Source organism: Sus scrofa, chromosome 2 (genome assembly GCF_054392235.1).
Source record: "Sus scrofa isolate SSC_HxYL_T2T_F1_AM1 chromosome 2, Sscrofa_HxYL_maternal_Yorkshire_Landrace_v2.0, whole genome shotgun sequence".
In the NCBI taxonomy this organism is placed as follows: Eukaryota; Metazoa; Chordata; class Mammalia; order Artiodactyla; family Suidae; genus Sus; species Sus scrofa.
The window spans coordinates 18,798,551-18,823,253 of NC_139384.1; the positions used below are offsets into that span (position 1 = coordinate 18,798,551).

The window sequence follows — 24,703 nt, forward strand, 5'->3', positions numbered from 1 at the left end:
TGTATTAGTTATCTATTGCTATATAACAAATTACCCCCAAACTTAGCGACTTAAAATGACATCCATTTAATGACATCCACTTACGATTTCACAGTTTGTGTGGGTCAGAAAGCTGGATGCAGCTTGGCTGGGTGCCTCTGCCTCAAGGTGTCTCATGAGGCCGCAATCCAGGAATCAGCCAGGGTTGCGGTCTTATCTCAAGGCTTAACTGGGGAAGGATTCCCTTCCAAGCACAGGATTCAGTTCTTCGCAGGCTGTTAGCTGGAGGCCTTCCTGACCAGTTCATTGCCTTATGGGCCTTTCCATAGGACAACTTTCAATATGGCAACTTGCTTCCCCCAGAGTAAGAGACAGAGAGGGCAAGCTAAGATAGAAGCCAGTTTCCTTGTCAGGAGTTTCCTTGTAACCTAATCTAGTATTTATCACTTTTACATGTTCTGTTCATTAGAACTGAGTCACCAGACCCAGCCCACACTCAAGGGGCAGGGATTCAGAAAGTGCGAGCTCCAGGAGGCAGGGATCACTTGTCCCTCTTAGAGGCTACAGCTTCCCCCAGATACTATCTCCATAAAGATCTGAACTAACTTCTCATCACTTTTCCTCCTAAAGACACAAAAAATCCAAGTTAACTGATCCTGGAATGGGGAACCTGACCTACAGCAACCCTTCCTACCGAACTTCCACTCAGGAAGTGAAAATTGAAGCAGTCCCCAAACCAGCCATGTACAATCAACTGTGCTATAAGAAAGAGGTAAGAATTAGAATTTATATTGAAGAGTTTCTTTTTGGAAGGGGAGGGATTATGCTCCTGTTGCCTGAATAGATGGGTAAAGGATACTCGGTCATTCATCTACCATTGTAGAAGTTCTAGTGAACAGAAGAACAGAATGTGATTTGTGTTTCTGGAGAGGTCTGCAGAATCTAAGAGACCAACTGGAAGGACCCTAGTGAGGTCAAGGTTAGAAAGCAGATCCCAGAAAGTTTAGGGATCTGAAACTTTCTGGGAGTTTCAGAGAGTGAAACTCATCTGAGTGTACACCTCCCTGCCAGAAGATGTTTTCCCAGGCTCAGAGGTTCCTTCCCTCTTGGAGTTGTCATTACCCAGCAGTGAGGCTGTGCCCTTCTGAAACAAGCCTAAACTCGTAGAAGACACCCCAAAACCCAACAGCTCCTGGATTCTCTTTTTCTATTTTTCTTTTTAGGGCTGCATCTGTGGTATATGGAAGTCCCCAGGCTTGGGGTCGAATTGGAGCTACAGCTGCCAGCCTATGCCACAGCCACAGCAACACCAGATCTGAGCTGCATCTGTGACCTACTCCATAGCTTGCGCCAATGCCGGATCCTTAATCCCCTGAGAAAGATCAGGGATCAAACCCACATCCTCATGGATACTAGTAGGGTTCTTATCTCACTGAGCTACAACTGGAACTCCTGGATTCTCTTTTTCTAACTTTTTTTTTTTTTTTTTTTTGTCTTTTGTCTTTTTAGGGCTGCACCTGTGGCATATGGAGGTTCCCAGGCTAGGGATCTAATCGGAGCTGTAGCTGACAGCCTACATCAGAGCCACAGCAACGCCAGATCCAGGCCGCATCTGTGACTTACACCGCAGCTCACGGCAATGCCGGATCCTTAACCCACTGAGCAAGGGCAGGGATCGAACCCGCAACCTCATGGTTCCTAGTCGGATTCGTTTCCTCTGTGCCATGACGGGAACTCCTCTTTTTCTAACTTCTAATCCAAGCTTTTGGCACCTGGGATTGAGAGTGGCTGGTGTTTTACTATTCTTCCTCTTATCAGAGAATCTAAAGGGATTTCTCTAGAATTTTAAAAGTTTATGTGCTTTTCTTCTCTTCCTTCCTTTGGTACTTCAGTGAGAAATTATTTGCTGGATGTTTAGCCATGAAAAACAGTCCCATTTTCACCAGGGAATATAGCCTGGGACTCCAGATTTTCCTAGTCTGATATGACCCTTGTTTTTTCCTGAAATCCTGTAACCCTGCATCAGAAATTATCCCTTATGAGAGCTCATCCTTCTACTCTCTTGGCCTGTCTAGCACAGTCAAAACCAGCCCCCACATCTACAGGGCTCCCATGCATCATGAATACACTTTACCTAATAATCATGTGCTTTCAGGCTCCATGAATTCCCCTATTAAAAAAGCTTCCACGGGGTTCCCATCGTGGTGCAGCAGAAACAAATCCGACTAGAAACCATGAAGTTGCGGGTTTGATCCCTGGCCTCGCTCAGTGGGTTAAGGATCCGGCATTGCTGTGAGCTGTAGCATAGGATGGCAGCTACAGCTCTGATTAGACCACTATCCTGGGAACCTCCATATGCCATGGGTGCGGCCGTAATAAAAAAAAATTAATTTAATTTTAAAAAAGTTCCACTACAAGCCAGACCAGAACCTGCAGGGATAACTTGCAGATTTAGGGATGGTAGATCCTTCTCTATTAATATCCTTGAGAGAAAGATTTGTGAAGCATCTTAGGTTCCTGGAATGTCTGATGCCCCAGAAAAGAACCCCGATAAGAGCCATAGTTTAGGAATTAAAATCATGTGACCACTTTCTCCTGTTGTATGTTTTTTTCCTCAGCAGCTCTTTCACCCCTCTGATAGTCTTTCACCTTTTCTCTTCTGATTTCCTCTTGATTTCAGGTACCCGTTGCTGTGTGTTTGTAGAGGGAGTGGTACCCCCCAATTGCTAGTGCCATGTCACCAACTTCTCCCTGACTTACCCCTCATGTCTGTGTGATGATGACACTGAGTGGTCGGCATCTTGTCTGACACCAGTGCAGCTTGGAGGGGTGCTGGGTGCCTGGGGATGTGTGTGTGTGCATGCGTGCTTTTGTGCTTTCTTTGCTTGATCGAGGGAGCTATTACTCCCCAAGACTTTATACTGTGTATTCGTCAAAGTATCCTGCTTATTGTAGGAGCTCAGTAAGTATCTGTGGAATTGAATTGTTACTAAAATAGAGCAGCAGTTTCAGGGCTCTTGGCAGGAACATATCCCAGGGACAGAACCCAAGCCATGGCCCATTTTCTCCTGGCAGTGGCAGCATGTTGGTTGGTATCCCCCAGAAACCAGGAGTGAGGCTACTCTTTGAGGAATCCATAAAGGGAGAAGCCTGAGGAGAATTTAAGGCTGTCCTTGGAACGATCCCAGGTTGCTTGGGAATGGCCCCAAGTTTCACAGCAGCAGTGCCAGAAAAACCTCCCACAAAAGCTTATAGGTTTCAGGACCCCAGTGGTTTGACGCTTAGAACCCAAATGAGAGGGTTTTCTAGAGCCCCCCTGTCTTACCTTCTAAAACTTGTCTTCTTAAGAAAATTAGAAAGAAGAGAATTAAGAATAAAATAGCACATGGACCTAGTCAATAGCTTATAATAAACTAGAATGGAAAAGAATCTGAAAAAGAATTATATAGGCATAGATACAACTGAATCACTTTGCTGTATACCAGGAACTAACACACCAGTGTACATCAATCATACTTCAGAAAAAGGCAAAATAAAATTGTACAAACGTGGGGTTCCCTTTGTGTCTCAGAGGGTTAAGAACCCAACATAGTGTCTGTGAGGATGTGGTTGGATCCCTGGCCTCGCTCAGTGGGTTAAGCTTCCGGCGTTGCAGCAAGCTGCAGCATAGGTCAAAGATGTAGCCTGGATCTGGCGTGGCTGTGGCTGTGGTGTATGCCGGCAGCTGCAGCTCCTAGCCCGGGAACTTCCATATGTTGCAGGTGCAGGCCTAAAAAGAAAAATAAAATAAAATAGCACAAATGTAGTTTAAAAGTCTGATTAAGTGCACATGTAATTGCTTTCGTCAATTGCTTCTGCTCATGTACATCTGCATGCGGTATAATACGCCACATTAACCGTGTATTAAGGGCTAACGTGATTTAATGCATCTCAAGCGCTAAGCACCTGATTTCATTTCGTATATTGCCACATTTAACCCTCACAGCCATTGGTTGTGAGGTATGGATGGATACGGTGACTCTTCTCACGCTATACAGGTGAGACTGGGTTTTAGAGTCCTTCAGTAACTTGTCCAAGGTGAGGTAGCCAACACATGGCTCATGACTGGATGCCAGGGTTCTCCCTTCTCCCCGTGTGGTCATGGTAATAATCACCAAGGCTGCTCCCTTCCTTTTAGGCTCAGCCTCCTAATTGGCTCTAACTAAATTCCCCCATTTGTTTGTGAGACCTTTGCACTCTTCACGCCCACTCTTACCCCATCCACTTCCGTTTTCGGTTCATCACGAGATCCTTTACAGAGAGCCAATCGACTGACTGTGTCTCTCCATTCTCCACGCTAGGGTGGCCCTGACCATAACTACACCAAGGAGAAGGTCAAGATTGTAGAGGGGATCTGCCTCCTGTCCGGGGAAGACGCTGAGTGGGATGACCTCAAGCAACTGCGCAGCTCCCGGGGGGGCCTTCTTCGGGATCATGTATGCATGAAGACAGACACCGTGTCCATCCAGGCCAGCTCTGGCTCCCTGGATGACACGGAGACGGAGCAGCTGTTGCAGGAAGAGCAGTCGGAGTGTGGCAGTGTCCACACCGCAGCCACTCCCGAAAGACGGGGCTCCCTGCCAGACACTGGCTGGAGACATGAATGCAAGCTCTCCTCAGAGAGCCAGGTCTAAACGCCCATGTGCCCTTCCCTCCCTGCCTCTTCCTCCTCCTCCGTGGACTTCCGGTCCTCGTGCTTGCTTATACAACAGGCCCCTTTCCTATGTGCTCGTCCCGCTCCTCTTCCTCCCGCCTCGTAACTGCTCCCGAGCCCGAGCCCGAGCCCGAGCCCGAGCCCTCCGCGGGAGCTGTTCCCCCCTGAGTTCGTAACTACCTGTGCACAGGAAATCATGGCGCATCCCGAGAATCGCAACCCGGATTTTACCACCAACCTCACCTCTCGCACTCCGTCCTGAGCCTCCTCGAAACCAGGTTCAGCAGTGATTCCTTGGCTGTACAGTGTTCCACCTCCCCGTCTCCTGGGACTCTCAGTGCCTGCCCCACGGGAACAGATGATCCAAGACTGCACGCCCCCCATCAGAGCTGGCGTGGCCGCTTCTCTGAGAGAACTTGACCAGGGGCTGGGGTGGGGGCGGGGGCGGGGGTGGGGGTTATGGGTAAAGAGAGAGATGAAGGATAGAGGCTGAGAGAAGGAGGAGGCGTCAGCCCAGCTGGTATGGGCACCTGGGAAACCTCTAGCCTCGAGTGTGTTGGTAACATGGAAAAGCTGTTGGGGTGATTGGGCCTGGGTGTCCTGTCCATTGCTGGCAATGGCTGTTATTCTTGCCCTAAGAGTTGTTTTCTTCAGCTGCAGATATTGGTGAGATCGGGGTGTGGCTCAAGCTATTCTTCCTCCTGCTAGAATGTCTGGAGCCTTTCCTACCTTCAGAGGACTGGGGGTCCCTACCACACAGCAGCTGGCCAATATGAATTTCTTCCTGGTGCCAGCACTGGCCAGTACCTTTCCTAAGTCATTGCCTCGAAGTAACTGGGTTGTGAGCCAGTGGCTTGAGGGAGTGTGGGGCCCCCAGGGCTGGGTCTCTGCAATGTCTGAGAAGCACTGCTTAGACCAAACAGCGCACTTCCCCTGGACTTTAATGTTCTGCCACGCTCTCCCTCCTCATTCTCTGGGATTCTGAGCACCAAGATGGAGAAATAACCTTGCAAAGAAGGGCCGGAAGTTTTCATAAATGGTCAGAAGAGTGATTGGGTTGAGACTTGGGGCACCCCAGGCCTAAAGGGAAGTGGCCATGAGGCTAACCCTCCTGTGTTCTCTCAGGTGCTCAGGGATCTAAGTTAGTGGACAGAGAGCCTGTGGCCACAGGTGGTGAAGTTCCTATTCCAGCACCTCCCAGCCATGTGACTCCCTCTCCATGCTGAGTTGCCATCACCTGCTTCATGCTTATTCACACAAAAGGCATGTGTGTCACACTAGTATTGAGGGAGTTGAGACTTTTCTGTCCTAAAATTTCTACCTAGCTTTTTTTTGGGGGGGAGGGTGCCTGATTTGATTTTTCTGACCTAGCCTTGTGGGCACCTAGGGTGAAGAGGCCTAAATAAAGATGCAAAGTGAGGGACAAGGAATAGAAAGGTAGAGAGAATCACTGAGGAAGCCCTTTTAGCCCACAGCCAATCCAGATCTCTCTCACTTAGACATCAGAAGCGACAGCGAGGGCTGGGAATGGAGGGGAGGGCTTCAAGGGGATATTTCCTGATTTGAAACCTCTCCTGGGGTTCTTGGTTTTGAGAAATCAGCTGCCAAACATGTGAGTGAAAAGGGAAGATCAGAGCAAACTTTTTCTGGTCAGTTCTAAGGTCACTAGAGACAGGTGCCAGGCTTGTAGCTCCACTCTCAGTAGCCAGCCCCAGGTCTGGACCCTCACAGGACAGCCAGGCCAGACCAAGATGGATTTTCCAGGATACAGAGAGGGGAAAGAAAGGTCCTCCTCCTGGGAGGAAAGAGGGACATCTCACACTTGATGGGGCAATAAAAGAAGGAGCACTTTGGGTCCTCAGACTCGTGGTTGGGGATGGGGAGGGAGTAGCAAAGTGGCATTTTCTTGAATGGAAAGGGGAAAGGTCTTATTGCACTTGGGCTGTTCAGAATGTAGAAAGGACATATTTGAAGAAATATCTATTTGAGCACTGATTTACTATGTAAAAAGCAAAATCTCTCTGTCCTAAACTAATGGAAGTGATTCTCCCATGCTCATGTGTAATGGTTTTAACGTTACTCACTGGAGAGATTGGACTTTCTGGAGTTATTTAACCACTATGTTCAGTATTTTAGGACTTTATGATAATTTAATATAAATTTAGCTTTTCTTAATCACCTGGCCTGGCTTGGAGTCATGAGTAATAACCGCACCTGTTCTGTCTGGCAGGCCCACGCTGTGGAAGGGCTGCTTGCAGACATCACCTCTAAGTCCCTTGGGGATGTGGGGAGAATGAAGAGCCATAAAAGTTGGGAGGTTCCTGGCTGAACATACAGCTTGTCATGAGAAGAGAGGTCAAGACCAGGGTTCATAGGCTTCCGAAATCCTTAATTCCTCTAGAGGCGAGTGTCAGATAGGTTTCATCTTGAGTGCTTGATTGGTTGGTAGTGGCTGCCTGAAGTCCTGTAAAGACTCAGTGGGAAAAGTGTCATGATGGTTAGTGATATCTCCTTTGGGCACCAGAAGGAAGTGTCATGGCATGTATACCATGTATCTTCTATTTCTGTTCTAGGACTTTGAGGACTTCAGTGTCACAGCACTTGACCTGGCCTTGCAGTGATGGTCACTGGCAAGACTGATGTAGTAAGAAAAGTGCAGACTGGGAACAAGGTGGGCTAATTCGAGTCCCAAATCTGCCACCAGCTCTGTTTGATCTTAGTCATGTTTTTTTTTCTTTTTTCTTTTTAGGGTCACGCCCATGGCATTTGGAGGTTCCCAAGCTAGGGGTCAAATCAGAGCTGTAACCTTCAGCCTGCACCACAGCCACAGAAACACTGGATCCAAGCCTCATCTGCAACCTGCACCATAGCTCTCGGCAACACCGGGTCCTTAACCCACTGAACGAGGTCAAGGATCAAACCCACGTCCTCATGGATGCTAGTCGGGTTCATTAACCACTGAGCCACGATGGGAACTCCTGATCTTAGTCATGTTTCATGGTTATTTTGAGAATCAGTCAAGTGAACACTAAGATTCCTTTATTTTTTAAAAAGCTGGGGAGTTCCTGTCATGGTGTAGTGGAAGTGAATCTGACTAGTATCCATAAGGATGTGCTTTCGATCCCTGGCCTTGCTCAATGGGTCAGCAATCCAGCATTTCCATGAGCTGTAGTGTAGGTCACAGATGCAGCTCAGATCCCAAGTTGCTGTGGCTGTGGTGTAGGCCAGTGGCTACAGCTCCCATTTGACTCCTAGCCTGGAAACCTCCACGTGCTGCGGGTGCGGCCTTAAAAAGAAAAAAAAAAGGTTGATTTTCTAAACCACAAACTATACATAGAATGATGCTCCCATTCATTCATTCATTCATCTGCTAGGGGTTGGACACTGCCCAAGCATGACCAAGAAAGTATCACAGAGCTTAGAGTCTATCAACAACCACCCACCAAAAAAGAAGAATGAGAAAGCAAAAAAGATGAAATCCTCTTATATGTAAGTGACAAGAAATCTGAGTATAAACTATAATGTATCATTCTTCTAACTTTGCTGAGGGATGGGGTGCTGGAACAAAAACAATTGGAATAGCTCAAGGAAACCATCATCTCCACCTTTCTTTTCTGAAAAAAAGAAAACAAAAAGAAAACAGAGAAAAAAGGACGACATGTGAAGCAAGGAAATCCATCCTGAAGCACAAGCCTATATACCTGTAGGAAGTACCACTTTCCAGAGCCTCAGAATTATGGGCCAGTCCATGAACAGTTGACCACTAGAGCCAGGAACTGGAGAAGAACTTTTCCAATAGGATGGGGAAAAAAATGAATGCTTGAACATACCATTTACTTGGAAAACTGAAAGTGTTTCTGGGAGAACAAAATTTTATGAATGCACTTTGCTGACCTGGGAGTCCTGTCAGTTCAGCAGGAGATGGGAAAGGATGGGGCCAGCCTGAATGGCCCAGGTCTTGACAGGAATTTGAACCAGTGGCAAATGAGAATTTAGGAATAGTATCAAGGACTAGCACCCTGTTTTCAAGCTATGCCTGCTATTAGTTTCCTGAACAGTAAAATGAAAAGGTTGAACCAGATGATTGCTAAGGTCATTTCTGGCCTGAGACTTGTATTTATGTTCCTTGCAGAAAATCCTGGGGATGAAACAAGGACGAATGGCGAATTCCTTGTGTAGTTATCTAGATATAAAATCTAAAACTGATAGGTAGGGAGATGGTTAGTCAAATTCTAACAAACTGGACATAGTTTTGCAAACTAAGTTCAAAATACAGTCACTGCCCTTCTTTTTATATTAGATGAACAAATTGTGGAACCTAAGATGAAAAGATCTCTGTAGCACATAACGAAGCCTCCATGGCATGAATTAAAGCTTTCACCCAACCTAGGCCTGAAAAAAAACAGAAAGTCAGTGCTGCATGGGAACCTAGAAGAATTATCTACAAGAACTGAGGGTGCACAAGGTTCTAAATGTAATGCACTGACTTTCAAGGGCATCTTCAGTCACTTCTACTAATGGATATAATGATAGAAGCAATGTGGTTTTGCCCCTTTTTGTGGCTAAGAAACATTCTATGTCTTTCCTTCATGTTTGAAGATAACTCAACAGATCCAGTTAATAGGATGTGCATTTGGGGGTGTTTCAGGCCAGCCTTTGTTTTGAAACATTCCCTTACTTGTCCATTTATTTTCTCTCCAGATCATTCTCCTGCTGACAGAGGCTAAGCAGAGGTTGGCATAGGGAACAGAGGTTTTAGTTCCAGTCAAGGCTCCACTCACAACTTTGGGATCCTTGACTTGATGTTAAAACAGATCCAGGAGTTCCCATCGTGGCGCAGCGGTTAACGAATCCGACTATGAACCATGAGGTTGCGGGTTCGATCCCTGACCCTGCTCAGTGGGTTAAGGATCTGGCATTGCCGTGAGCTGCAGTGTAGGTTGCAGATGCAGCTCGGATCCCGCATTGCTGTGGCTCTGGTGTAGGCCGGTGGCTACAGCTCCGATTAGACCCCTAGCCTGGGAACCTCCATATGCCACGGGAGTGGCCCAAAAAAATAGCAAAAAGACAAAAAACAAACAAACAAACAAAAACCAAACAGATCCAGACAGCCTAATTAAGGGTTAGAGTTTAAACCCCACGCTGAAGTTAGCCCCAGGATATACAATATGCTTATTTCATTTTGCAAGAAACAAAGAGCCAAGAACTCTCACTTATCCTGCACCTTTCAGTGGCTTTTCCTCCAGCCCCTAACAGCCTGTTGACAGCCTGCCCACAAGGTCCCTATCTTCCCTTCTGCCTACTTCCTCTTCAGCAGGGCTGATGCTTCTGTGGTGTAAGTTCTTTTTTTTAGGGCTGTACCCACAGCATATGGAAGTTCTCAGGCGAGGGGTTGAGTCAGAGCTGCAGCTGCCAGCCTATACCACAGCAACAGCAATGCAGGATCCAAGCTGCATCTGCAACTACACCACACCTAACGGCAATGCCCAATCCTTAACCCATTGAGCAAGGCCAGGGATCGAACCCACATCCTTATGGATAGTAGTCAGGTTTGTTGTTACCCCTGAGCCATGATGGAACTCCTGCGGTCTAAGTTCTTATATACCCAGCATTTTGGGGCCTATGGGGAAATGGACTAAGAAAAAAGAGAAAAAAAAGCTATCCATTCCTTCATTTAACCAGCACCTATTAAGTGCAACTAAGTGCTAGATGGAATAGCCTTTGGAGTCTTGGAGGCCAGTCCAGACACTAAAACCCCAGCCACCTGAGATCCGTGTCAACATCACCACTGCTGTCTCCAGGGAATAATGCAGGGGGTGCTTGGACTGAAAGTCAATCATTGAAGCTGCTCCTTTTAGGCTGGAAGTGTGGATCCATGTCCCATGGTAGGGATGTTTCAAATCAAAATGTTGCTTGTGATCATGATGGAATGACCACTGACCCAACTCTAGAAGACTTTTCAGGGGTGCCCAGCACAGTTATTCAGCAGCCACAATGTCTGTCATTTGCCTCCTGCTTCACTTTGATATCTAACACGCACGAGGGTTTCACGGTCCTATTATTAACTTCCTTAGGTAGAACTATTGAGAAGCCCCAGGAATAAAGTAGGTACACATGGCACTAATAAATATATAGGTAAATGCCATTTGATGATAACCTTGGACTGGCCAAACATTTATTGAACATCAACTATGGGCAAGATACTGTATTAAGTTTCTTCAAGGCTCTACAGAATCTGCCACTCCCCGCCCTCTGTTATCAGATCTCAGCTCCTACCACCCTCTTACTGCCAACTACTCTGCTCCAGTTCTACTGGCCTCCTCCCTGTTTCTTAAACTAGCCAGATATGTTCCCACCTTAGGGTCTCTGCATAGCTGTTCCCTCTGGCTGGCACTTTCTTCCTCTAGATATACTCACGATTTGCCTTCTTCAAGTCTTTGCTCAAATGTCATTTCAAACTCACTCTGACCACCTTTATAAAATTACCGTCCTTCCCTCCACTTCTCAATCCCTTTTACTCTGTTTCAGTCTTTTCTATTTTCCCATTGCACATTTTGTCTAACACGCTGTACGATTTTTTACTTGTTGGTCATCTGTGTTTCCTCACTGTAATGTAAGTACCATGAGAAGAGATTTTTTTGGGGGGTCTATTTTGTTCACTGACAATTGCAAATGCCTAGAACAGTCCCTGCACATACTAGATGCTCAATAAATATTTGTTGAATGAATGAATAAATTAATGGACGCAGACATCTACTGCCCACCTGTAGTGAAGCTATAGGTAAACCATCTAAGACAAAAAGGGGTTCTCCCATCTTGTTCTAACTCTCCAGGACCTAGACGCCACCCATCCTTTATTGACAAAATTCCACGTTACCATCTGTTCTCCTTAATGTACTATTCCGTTTATTTCTGGTAATATTTAAATAAAGTAAATATGCCAGTGATCAATGACTGAAGAAGACTGCTTCCATATATTTCTAACCTTCTTCTCAAAGGTTATTGTCACCTTTTTGCTCTGATTGGCTCCCCTCTCCTACCTTACCTGTGGATCTGTCCTCATCTCTCTTTTTTTTCATTCACTCCACTCTTCCACTCTGAAGTCTCAGCCACAATTTGATCTTTTCACTCTATGGATGTAATTCTCAAAGCTTAAATCACTTGAGTCCTAATTTCTTCTCACAGCTTTCCTCCTGTATTTCCTAAGACTACTTAGATGATTCCATTTGAATGTTTCATTGGCATGTAAAAGTAAACAGGTCTGGAACTAAATGCCTTGTCCTTTCTTTAAGACCGGCTTCTCCTGACTTTCTACTTCCATTCAGGCAATCACTGCCTCCCAGTCCCTAGGCTCAAATTCTGTCACACTCTTTGACTCATCTCCCTATATGGGCTCCACCCTCACCTTTCTACCTAATCTAGACGATTGCCAAATCCTTCACTCTTTCTTGAATCTGTTCTCATCATTTCTACCACTATTATCTCATTTCAGACTCCTAACTGGGCTCTCAACTCTAACCCATTTTAGAATTAGACAATCAAGCTAATTCGTTTTCCAGAAGTGCAGTTCTGATTGTGTTACTCCCTTGCTCAGAAACCAATAGCTCCCCATTGCCTACTTAAAGTACAAATTCCTTACCTAAGTATTCAAGACCCCCCCCCAAAATTGTTCCAACTTTCTCTGTCAATGTTGTGTCCCACTACTTCCCAACATGAACCTTGTTCTAAAATCAAACCCACATGTTCAACTCCCAATTCACAATGCAATTTGTCTTTCTGCCTTTGGCTGTACTTTTCCCACTACTACATGCTCTCCCTGTTCCTTCTGTTTAAAAAAAACTTTTTAACATATCAGTGGTAAAAAATTCCTTTTCCTTCCTAGTGAGTCCCACCCCTCTTAAGTTTTTTTGAAATTCTAGTAAAGTTCTAACCATTTTCTTTTCTTTTTTTGTCTTTATTTTGTTTTTAAGGGCTGCACCTGTGGCATATGGCGGTTCCCAGGCTAGAGGTTGAATCAGAGCTGTAGCTGCCAGCCTATACCACAGCCACAGCAAGGCAGGATCCGAGCCACATCTGCTACCTACACTACAGCTCATGGCAACGCTGGATCCTTAGTCCACTGAGCGAGGCCAGGGATCCAACTCTAACCATGTCATCGGATACTAGTTGGGTCCATTACTGCTGAGCCACAGAGGGCACCCTCATGTTCCCCATTTTAAGGCATGCACACAAATACACATACATTAGCTATATATAATAAAACCATTCTATATATGTATACTTTTCTGCAACTTGCCATTTTCAATTAAACAAAATTTGTGCATTTTTAACCTCAGATATAGATTAACCACATTCTTTTTAATAGTTGCATGGTATCCTATTGAATGAATATGCCATAATTCGTGTAATAAATTCCCTATAGATGAACATTTAATTTCCAGTTTTTTATTCATTTTCTGAATCAGTGCTGCAGTGTTTTTTTTGTTCTTTGCATACGTACATAGATTTGTAGGACAAATTCCTATCAGTGGCATTACCTGGTCAAAAATTATGTATATTTTACATTTTAATAACCGTTAAACTGTCCTCCTAGAAGTTTTTACCAATTATACCTCTTTCAACAAGTGAGGTTGAGTGTCTGTTTACTCGCCCCTTGGCCAACCAAAGGGTTAAACTTTTTCACTTTTGCCAATTTGACAGATTTAAAAGACAATTGTTTTATTACTGTCACCCATGCCCTCTCCATTTCTTAGCCTCTTGGTAATCGACATATGCTTTAAATCCCAGATTAAAAATCTATCCCCTTCACGGATCCTCCCCCATCTAATTTCTCCCTTCAGATAAACATCCACAGCTTTTCTTTTATATTGTTTTCACATTGCTTTGAATTTTAGCTACTAGTCTGTATGTTTTATTCCTCTGATCACTGTAGTTTGCAAATTCCTTGGGGGTTAGGACAAGATCGTATTCATAGAAACATTGAATGTAGCGCTAAACAAGAATTTTAGAGGAGTTCCCGTCGTGGCGCAGTGGTTAACGAATCCGACTAGGAACCATGAGGTTGCGGGTTCGGTCCCTGCACTTGCTCAGTGGGTTAATGATCCGGCGTTGCTGTGAGCTGTGGTGTAGGTTGCAGACGCGGCTCGGATCCCGCGTTGCTGTGGCTCTGGCGTAGGCCGGTGGCTACAGCTCCGATTCAACCCCTAGCCTGGGAACCTCCATATGCCACGGGAGCGGCCCAAGAAATAGCAACAACAACAAAAAAAAGACAAAAAAATAAATAAAATAATAAAAAAAAAAAAAAAAAAAAGAATTTTAGAGACCGTATTAACCAAGCCTCTCATTTTTTTTTTCTTTTTTAATGCTCGAACCGGTGGCATATGGAAATTCCGCAGACCTGGGATCGAATCCCAGTCACAACTGGGAGCTACGCCATAGCTGCTGAAACATGGGATCCACAGCGGGAACTTCAAGCTTCTCATTTTTATGAATAAGAGGAGTATTAAGCTTTTGCAGAACACATTACTGTTTAAAGGCCCGTCCTAGACATTCAATTAGTTATATTAAATCCTCACATTAAGGTTATAAGGGATTCATCATTATCCCGGTTTACAGGTGAGGAAACTAAGCTCCAGATGATATACTGAGAAAAATGGTTTACCCAGAGAAGGTCCAACACTAGAATCCAGCGTTCTGTCTCCATTCATCCTCTTTCCATTAAATCCTAGCTGCCTCTCTAGTTTTCCCAACACATTTAACTGCAAATCTATATTTGGTGAATGAAATGAGTCCAAAAAAAAAAAAAAAAGTGCCAGGTGTTGACAGCAGTTTAAATACCTGTAGTTAAATAAAGCAAAATGCTGACGGCCGCGGATGCACAGCTCTATAAACACCCATCATCCTTTCTGGGGTTGTCTGCAGCTTTGGCTCCAGCTACCCTCTGCCCTACCTGACAGTGCAGCTCCCAGTCCCAAGGGAATCACGCCTGCGCGCGGCCCCTTTAAGGCTGCGGGCGGCGCGTGCCCATAGTTCTTTCAAATGGACCAATAGAAGTGTGATGGGCGGTCCGAGAGGAACCAATAAACAACGAGGACACTGCGGGGTGTGCGGCGGCCCAAGCGGTTTCAAACGGCTTGGAGAAGCCCCTCGGTTCTGACCCGGCGGAGGTGAGTGCACTGTGGGCCGGACCCACCCACCTAGGCCCTCGGGTTCTGGAGTCGCGCGCGCGGCGAGGCCGTGGACCCCAGGCGGGGGGGCCTTCGCCGACACGCGCCTCCCTCGCCCAAGAACCCGGCGGATCTGAGGCGGCAAGGCGGGGCGGAGGCCGGGGGACTGAGGCGGCTGGGAGGGCGGGGGGCGTGGGCGCTCGTGTGCGACGGAGGCTGGGGCTGGTGACCAGAGCGCGCTGCCGTGGGCTGCGGGCGGCAGCGCCGGCGACGCGGGCGGCGCAGGGCCTCTCCTGGAGGCTCCGGGTTTTCGGGGACTGGGGCGGGGGCCTGCGAGCTGGGGCTGCTACGGCGCCCCTCGCGTAATTGTCAAATGAATGAATGGGTGAGTAAGAGCCTCCGAGGGCTGTGGTGAATGTGAAGGGCCTGGTCGCCTTAGAACGTAACAAGGACAGGGGGACCGGGGCCTGCCCGCGCACCTGTGGTCCTGCCCGCGCACCTGTGTTCCCACCGGCGTGGTGCGATTTTAACGATTCGGATCATACCGCTCCGCCCTTCCGCCTGGCTTTCTCTTCCAAAGATGTCAGTGGAGTTCAGATATCTTTCCAGCTCTGAAGATTTGGGGGACCAATACAATAGCCAGCAGTGTAGGTTAAGCAGGCCTTGCTACTTTTAAGGTAGGGGCTCGGTAAACTAGATTCTTACTTTTTAGCTCCTTCCACTCTGGCTGTTACGATAGCTACCCCGCAATCGTGGTAATTGTCAGGCTGGATTTGAATGCATTCTTTTTGTTTCTGGGATAGAAAATGATGAAAGTTACGTTGCCAAAGTGGCTACTGTGTATTAGAAAATACATTCGTGTTGATGAATGTTAACAATGCGTTTTTCATTCAGCATCAATAGAGGATGAAGAGGTTTTTGCTGAACTTGCCCCCAATTTATTCATGGCTCCAGTTTAACTCTCATGGGAATTAAGACTTCAAATCTTGGCCCAGAAATGCTCCTTGTCTTATTTTATGCATAATTATAGTAATTGAAAACTCATTTTTAGAGAGGTGAACTCCTCCTTTCTCCATTTTCATCACCCTGAAAAGTCCTTCTTTGACCTAAAGAGCTGATAAATTAAGCTAACAATCTTTTGAAACTTTTAAGAGATGGTAAAAGATTTGGACTTCTCTTAAGTGACTGGATAAACTGTGCTCTTGTTTTTATAAAGTAATATAGAGAAAGGTGAAATCAATTTAATTTATTTAAAATTTTTGATCATCACCTCTGAATGATGAAGAGTATTATATAGCTTTCTACAACTGATAGTTTTTAGCTGCAATAAATTTGAGTACCTTAATATTATGAGCCCTATCCTAGGTTTTGGGGAGGTTATTAAAAATAAAAAATAATAAACATCTTTACCAATGCTTTAGGTTATCGTTAAAAAATCTTGATGAGGAATGAAAACTTTTCTTTATATTGGAGTAAAGCCAGGCTCTTTGGTGCTCCTTTGACTTAATGGAGTCTCATTCATTCATTCCGTAAATATTGAGATTGATGCCTACTGTGTGTTAAGCATTGTTCTAGATTCTGGGAATACACTGGTGAACCAGAAAAAGACAAAGCCCCTGACCTAAGGGAGTTTGACAATTTTATCTCTCAAACAGTTTGCTGTAGCAAATTGTAGTTTCTATAATCCCTCTGGCCTAGTTCTAGTCCTTGAACAAAATAAATGCTCAAATACTTTTACCAGCAGTAGTTAACATTAATTGACTATTCCATGGCAATTTTCCATATGCCATGTTTTGTCTTTTTTAATTTGTAACTTTTTACAGATGAGGAAACTGGATCTTAAAAAGGTTGTGCAACTTGCTCAAAATCATACAATTGATAGAACCTCGGTTTGAACCCAAGTTAGTTTGTCTTCAGGGCCTTTGCTCTTAACCTCTCGTTGTATTGTATGAAGTAATGAAATCTTTTTGGGAGAATTCAGAATCATTTTCTGGGTAAAATCTGTCTCTCTCTCCTTTTTTTAGTACTTTTATCAGAGACATAATGAACTATGAACCATAGGAATGGTGGTTTTTAGAGGGAAAGTGGAGCAGTTCAAAATACAGTATTTACCATGTGGGAGATGGGCAGCTATGACAGTGGGAGGGGAGGACTAATGTGGGGATGAACTTGGATCTGGATCTGATTATGATTGATGGATTCCTGGTGATCAGTGTTGGAGAGGTTTGAGATTTTTTTTCAATTTCAGTTTTTAATTTTAATTAATTTTAAATGCATATTCTTATCTATAGAGTTCAGAATATGTTACTCACCCTTTTACTATAAGGGCAGTTGCCTTGCCTCCTTGTTATGCATCAAATATATTAAGCTTATTCTTTTTGGCCTTTGTGTTTGTTCATTCTGTCTGGAACTTCCTACCTGCTCTACCCCTACCTCAAGCCTGTGTTTGTATATAGACCTCACTTAGTTCTCAACTCAAATGTCATTTCCTTAAAGAGGCATTTTCTAGGCTCCAACTGAGGTAACCCTCTTGGTCACATTTATCTCTCTCTCTTTCTTTTTTTAACTTCATAGCAGTTATTGCTGTATGATAGGACATTTATTGTTTGCTTGTATATTAGCTCATTTCCCCACAAAAATGAAAGCAGAGCATAGATTCCCCCCCCCCCCCACCTCTTATCTGTGAGGTTACCTCAGTGCCTCAAACAATCCTTGGGACAAAGAAGGTGGTCAAAAAATGTTTGTTGAACAAAGTTAGCCAAAACTGGAGTAGGTCTTCTCTATGTATTAAAGTGATAAAGACAGTATATAGCTAATCAGTTGGCTGTATTATGTTTATGTTGACTGGGAAAGAAGATACATCCAGCTTCTCCCGCCATTCCACCCCCCTGCCCCCCCCATTTTTAAAAACTTTTGAATCTGTAGAATTTTTTAGGGGTACTGGTCAAGTGTATAGTAGAATGTCCCTCAGTTAGAACTTATCTGGGAATTCCCATCATGGCCCAGAGGAAACGAATCCCACTGGGAACCATGAGGTTTCGTGTTCAATCCCTGGCCTTGCTCAGGGGTTAAGGATCCGGCGTTGCCCTGAGCTGTGGTGTAGGCCAGCAGCTGTAGCTCTGATTCGACCCCTAGCCTGGGAACCTCCATATGCCATGGGTGCAGCCCTAAAAAGCAAACAAACAAACAAAAAAAGAATTTATCTGTTTTTCTCATGATTAGACTAGGGCGATGAGTTTTGAGAAGGAAGGCCACAGGGAGAATGCCATTTTCATCAGATCATATTAAGTGTATTATCAACATGATTTATGACCGTTGATACTGTCTTTGGTCACCTGGCTGAAGTAGTGTCGTCAGATTTCTCCACTGTAAAGTTACTCTTTTCCCCTTTCCAAACTGTCCTTTTTGGAAGGAAGTAATTATGTGCAGTCCACTTATGGGGGGAGGAGTTGTGTTCCCCGCCCTTGGGGTGGAATATGTACATAATTAGTCAAAGTATTTTTATTAGTATGAACTGAAGGATATTTTAATACTTTGAATTATATTCCAATACTTCTTTATTTTGTTGCTCGGGTTGTTCCAGCTTTATCCATTGGAGAGCTCTTTCACTTGGCTCCTGTGCCCCTTTAACACTCCCACATCCGGGTATATGAGGATGTGTGTGTAGTTTTTATTTAGTTATTTTTGAGCATTCTCTACTTTCTGGTGCTATGAGATACTCTAGGCTCATCTCGTATGTTTCTTGTCATAGTGCTAAAATTAGCCATTTTTCCCAAGGAGCCCTGGTACCTTTTATTGGAGAATGGTAGTAGAAACCAAGATCTGAGTACAAGTGTTCTTATTGCCACTAGGGTGTCATTGTTTTAAGCCCTGTCAGCTAACAGAGTAAAGAAATGTTTGTGGTGTGATGTGTATAGACATATCTATATATTTCTACATGTAGCCATCTGTGTCTATATTAAGTTAAACATGAGTTCTTACTGATAATCTCAAAGTCTAATCCACCGCCATATAGATCATTTTAGTCTCCCCCTTGTTGATCTCTTGGTCTGAATTTTTTCTTTTTTTTTTGGTGTCTTTAGGGCTGCACCCCCAGCACATGGAGGTTGTCAGGCTAGGGGTTGAATGGGAGCTATAGCCACTGGCCTATGCCACAGCCACAGCAACGCCAGATCTGAGCCACATCTCTGATGTACACCACAGTTCATGGCAACGCCAGATCCTTAACCCGCTTAGTGGGGCTAGGGATCGAACCTGCATCCTCATGGATACTAGTCAGATTTGTTTCTGCTGAGCCACAGCGGGAACTCCATTGATCTGAATTTCTACTTCAACAGTTCAAAACTTGACTTCCACCATCCATTTACTTAATTGTTCTATTCCAGTATACATGTATAGCAATATCTGAATTGTTAATCCATACTTCCCATAGGAGAGAACTTTATCAGCTAGAAGTACAGTGCTTATGTGCAGTTTCTTTTGCCTTTAGTTTTTTTTGTTTTTTTTGTTTTTTTTTTTTTTTGTCTGTTTGCTATTTCTTTGGACCGCTCCCATGGCATATGGAGGTTCCCAGGCCAGGGGTCAAATTGGAGCTGTAGCCACCGGCCTATGCCAGAGCCACAGCAACGCGGGATCCGAGCCGCTTCTGCAACCTACATCACAGCTCATGGCAACGCCGTATCCTTAGCCCACTGAGCAAGGGCAGGGACCAAACCCGCAACCTCATGGTTCCTAGTCGGATTCGTTAACCACTGCGCCACGACGGGAACTCCGGAAACTTTTTTTAAAATAAACTTTTTATTTTGTAATAATTTTAGATGTACTGAAAAGTCGTAGAGATGATACAAAGAATTCTATATATCTCTTACCTAGTCTCCCCTGTTGTTATATCTTACCCGGTACATTTGTCAAAGTGTAGAAACCAACATTGATGCATTACTTTTAACTGAACTCCAGCCTTTGTTGGGATACCTATGGTTTTCTATTCATACTGCCTTTCTATTTCAGAATCTAATCCAGAGTAACCTAATGCATTTAGTTGTTATCTCTCTTAGTCTCCTCTGGTCTTTGATAGTTTCTCTGACTTTCCTTGTCTTCATGACCTTGACAGTTTTGAGAAGGACTAGTTGGTTATTTTGTGGATTGCACTTCCTTTGGGTTTGTTTGATGCTTTTCTCATTTTTACACAAGGGTTATGTGTTTTTTGAAAGAACGCCACAAAATACCATCATTTCCTATCAGGGAGTATGTGATATTCACATGATATCCCTCATGATGTTAACCTTGTACATTTGGTTAAGGTAGTGTTTGCCAGGTTAAGTAGTAAAGTTATTTATTTTTTTTTTTTTTTTTACTTTTTAGGGCTGCACCCAAGGCATATGGAGGTTCCCAGGCTAGGGGTCCAGTCGGAGCTGTAGCTGCCGGCCTACGCCAGAGCCACAGCAACTCGGGATCCAAGCCGCTTCTGCAACCTACACCACAGGTCACATCAACGCCGGATCCTTAACCCACTGAGCAAGGGCAGGGACCGAACCTGCAACCTCATGGTTCCTAGTCGGATTCGTTAACCACTGCGCCACAACGGGAATTCCCAGGAGACCTATTCTTTTGAAGTGAGTTACTAAGTCTAACTCAGAGTGGATGGAGGACTTAAGTTCCACTTTCTGAAGGGAAGAATATCTACATAGAGTATTTGGAATTTTGTAAGAAAGATTTGTCAGTTCTCCCCCATTTATTTCTCTGTTTAACCATTTATCTGTATCAGTATGAATATATGTTTTCTATTTTGAATTATAATCCGATTCTGTTACTTATTTTTGCTTGATTTTTTTCTACCTTTGACCACTGGGGGCTCTTTTAGGTTGGCTTCTGTGTCCCTTAACGTGCTTCTATCCTTTTTTTCCTTTTTGAACATTTCTTTTATGGTACTCCAAGATGCTCCAATATCATCTTATATTTTTTCCTATCCCAGCCATAGAATCAGTCATTTCTCCAAGGAGCCCTGGTTTCTTTTATGAGACAGTGGTATTTAGAAGGCAAGGTGTGAGGGTTAGGGGTGCCTATAGGGTGTCATTGTTCCTAAACCTGCTCAGTGGACAGAGCTAGGTAATATATGTATTATACTCACCCTGGTATATGCACATACATATAGTTGTTTTTATATATTTGCACCTGTGTTTATATTAAGCTAAACATGAATTAATATGGTTCTTCAAATTTCAGAGGAAACTTATATCCCCAATAAATGTCCTCTTTGCGATATGCTTTTTACGGAGATCTGACTCCCCCACCCATAACTCTTTTTGGGGGCGGGGGCACCTATAAGCATATGGAGTTCCTGGGCCAGGAATCGGATCTAGGCCAGTTGCAACCTACACCACATCTGTGGCAATGCCAGTCCTTTAACTTATTGTATGGGTCTGGGGAATCAAACCTGCGGCCCAGGGCTGCAGAGACACCACCAATCCCATTGTGCTACAGTGGGAACTCTCCCCATAACTTTTTAAGTGCCACAGAAAACATTGTTTTCCCTTACTCTGCAACAGCAGGTGTTTATTCCTAGCATATGATCTTTGCTTAGAGATGCATTTAAAGTATAAATTCTGACTCAATTTGAATGGCCAGACATTTTTGGTGTAGATAGGATGTCAGATAAGCCTTGGTGGCCTCATGTCTTTTCAAACATGAGTCTTATTATTTTATTAAGAGATTAGAAATCTAATTCTTCATTATCTTGATTGTATTTCTTAGAGGTTATTAAAGTGACTTTTAGATCCCTTCTGTAAAGATGAGGAAAAAGTTGACTAGTATCAAGTATTTCCTGATATGAAATTATTTGTTTAATGCCAGTGTCTTTCCTTTTTTCAGTCATAAGACTTAAAGTAGTGTTTTATTTATCACAAAGTTAACTCCTGGGAAATAAACAGAAAAAGTCTTTTCTGCAGCCTGGGTTTTGTTGACTTCCTTCGAGTTGATTCTACTGCTTCTTTATACACAATTTCACCCTGCTTACTTGTTTAAATCAAGAGCTAAAATTATGCAGCACTGCTACAAGCTAACTAGAAGTGTTGGTTTGATCACAAATGTTGAGGAAGGAAAGCTACAAAACATAAAACATTAAAACTCTTTTAAAAAGTCCAGTTGGAACTTTTTTTTTTTTTTGTCTTTTCTGCGGCCGCACCCTCAGCATATGGAGGTTCCCAGGCTAGTGGTCTAATCAGAGCTGTAGCCGCTGGCCTATGCCACAGCCACAGCAATGTGGGATCCGAGCCATGTCTGCAACCTACACCACAGTTCACGGCAGCACGGGATCCTTAACCCGCTGAGCAAGGCCAGGGATCGAACCTGCAAGCTCATGGTTCCTATTCGGATTCGTTAACCACTGAGCCATGCCGGAACTCTGAGCCATTTTTTTTTTTTTTTTTTTTTTTTCCCCACTGTACAGCAAGGGGGTCAGGTTATCCTTACATGTATACATTACAATTACAGTTTTTCCCCCACCCTTTCTTCTGTTGCAACATGAGTATCTAGACATAGTTCTCAATGCTATTCAGCAGGAGCTCCTTGTAAATGTATTCTAAGTTGTGTCTGATAAGCCCAAGCTCCCGATCCCTCCCACTCCCTCCCCCTCCCATCAGGCAACCACAAGTCTCTTCTCCAAGTCCATGATTTTCTTTTCTGAGGAGATGTTCATTTGTGCTGGATATTAGATTCCAGTTATAAGTGATATCATATGGTATTTGTCTTTGTCTTTCTGGCTCTTTTCACTCAGTATGAGATTCTCTAGTTCCATCCATGTTGCTGCAAATGGCATTATGTCATCCTTTTTTATGGCTGAGTAGTATTCCACTGTGTATATATACCAGTTCTTCCGAATCCAATCATCTGTCGATGGACGTTTGGATTGTTTCCATGTCCTGGCTATTGTGAATAGTGCTGCAATGAACATACGGGTGCATGTGTCTCTTTTAAGTAGAGCTTTGTCCAGATAGATGCCCAAGAGTGGGATTGCAGGGTCATATGGAAGTTCTATGTATAGATTTCTAAGGTATCTCCAAACTGTTCTCCATAGTGGCTGTACCAGTTTACATTCCCACCAGCAGTGCAGGAGGGTTCCTTTTTCTCCACAGCCCCTCCAGCACTTGTTATTTGTGGATTTATTAATGATGGCCATTCTGACTGGTGTGAGGTGGTATCTCATGGTAGTTTTGATTTGCATTTCTCTTATAATCAGCTATGTTGAGCATTTTTTCATGTGTTTGCTGGCCATCTGTATATCTTCTTTGGAGAAATGTCTATTCAGGTCTTTTGCCCATTTTTCCATTGATTGATTGGTTTTTTTGCTGTTGAGTTGTATAAGTTGCTTACATATTCTAGAGATTAAGCCCTTGTCAGTTGCATCATTTGAAACTATTTTCTCCCATTCTGTAAGTTGTCTTTTTGTTTCTTTTTGGTTTCCTTTGCTGTGCAAAAGCTTTTCAGTTTGATGAGGTCCCATGGGTTTATTTTTTGAGCCATTTGTTTTTGATGCAAGAGTCCCTCACACCTCTGTAGCAGTACATCTTGAGGGTATTGCTACATTGATTGCTCGAATAGATTATCCTGAAAGGTTTAAATGATCATCAGTATACTTTGTTTACGAAGACTGGGAGGCTTATGTATTTTCTTAGATTTTAAATGGGAAAAAAAGTTACATAAAGTAATTGCTGTTTCAGGGTTAAACCCGCACTTTTGTTTTGGTCTTTGTGTGCGTGTGTGTCTTTTTAGGGGCGCACCCATGGCATATGGAGGTTCCCAGGCTAGGGGTGGAATCAGAGCTACAGCTGCTGGCCTGCACCACAGCTCAGGGCAACGCCGGATCCTTAACCCACTGAGCAAGGGCAGGGACCGAACCCGCAACCTCATGGTTCCTAGTCGGATTCGTGAGTTCTCATGGATACTAGTCGGGTTCATTACCACTGAGCCACAAGTGGAACTCCAAAAATCTTGTTTTCAGAATCTGTTACTGAACAGTTTTTCACTTTGATAAAGCATTTACTTCAGAACTCTGTTAAATATATCATGTTTTCCTGACATATTTGAAATACACATTCAGCATACACAATTTTATTTATAAACTCAAAGAATACATTTATTGTATATTTAAGAATTCTATGATTTGATGAAATCTTGCCATTTTAGGAATATGTTAGAGGACAGAGTACTCTGCTGGACGCTGGGTAATAAGATTCAGTTCTTTCTTTCATGGAGATATGATGTCCAAAAAATGTTAAAGGGGAAAAGTGAGGCTTAGTTTATGGGCTGAATATAGACAACACCAGCTTCAAGGTGCCAGGCTGAAATTTTAAATTTTAGAGCTTTAAAAAACAATACGATAAAAATATTGAAACTTGTTGTTTAAAAAAAAAAAAAAAAAAAAAGACATGGCTAGGTATTAAAGTGAAAAGTGAAAATTCTTTGGCCAGTCTCATAGACACTCTTCTAAAAGTAGTCAGGGTTAACAGTTTTCTGTGGACCCATCCAGAAAAGTTTTATGTGCTTTTAAACATGTACAATGTTGTATTTGTTTCCTATGACTGCTGAAACATATTACTATAAATTTGGTGGCTTAAAACAACAGCTCCAATTGGACCCCTAGCCTGGGAACCTCCATATGCCTCAGGAGTGCACCAAGAAATGGCAAAAAGACCAAAAAAAAAACAACACAAAACTGTAATTTATTCTCTCACAGTTCTGGAGTCCAAAGGCCACATTTAGGGTGAGTTAGAGAAGGCTAATATTGAGGCAAGGCCACACTCCTCCACAGGCTCTCGGGGAGAACTCCTCCCTTGCCCCTTTAGCTTCTGGTGGCTCTTGGCATTCCTTG

General features: G+C 43.8%; 2 protein-coding genes across 18 annotated transcripts in view; both read left to right on the forward strand.

Annotated features, from left to right (window-relative positions):
* The window catches only part of LRP4 (LDL receptor related protein 4), a 57,093-nt gene extending 50,243 nt beyond the window's left edge, over positions 1-6,850 (forward strand). For 3 of the 5 annotated variants that reach the window (XR_014836993.1, XM_021085230.2, XM_085011207.1), the window contains exons 37-38: positions 610-751; positions 4,320-6,850. Coding sequence is in view for 4 of the 5 variants with exons in the window: in XM_021085230.2 (XP_020940889.1) it covers positions 610-751; positions 4,320-4,652 (475 nt within the window). In the remaining variant the exon portion in view is untranslated. Of the gene's footprint in view, positions 1-609; positions 752-2,597; positions 2,660-4,319 lie in introns of all 5 variants that reach the window. The other 2 variants (XM_085011206.1, XM_085011208.1) reach the window with 1 other exon arrangement.
* Positions 6,851-14,769: 7,919 nt separating this feature from the next.
* Positions 14,770-24,703, forward strand: part of CKAP5 (cytoskeleton associated protein 5) — a 112,989-nt gene continuing 103,055 nt past the window's right edge. For 6 of the 13 annotated variants that reach the window (XM_085011205.1, XM_013994362.3, XM_021085233.2 and 3 more), the window contains exon 1: positions 14,770-14,838. The gene's annotated coding sequence lies outside the window, so the exon portion shown is untranslated. Of the gene's footprint in view, positions 14,839-15,040; positions 15,516-24,703 lie in introns of those variants that run through there. The other 7 variants (XM_021085232.2, XM_085011196.1, XM_021085235.2 and 4 more) reach the window with 2 other exon arrangements.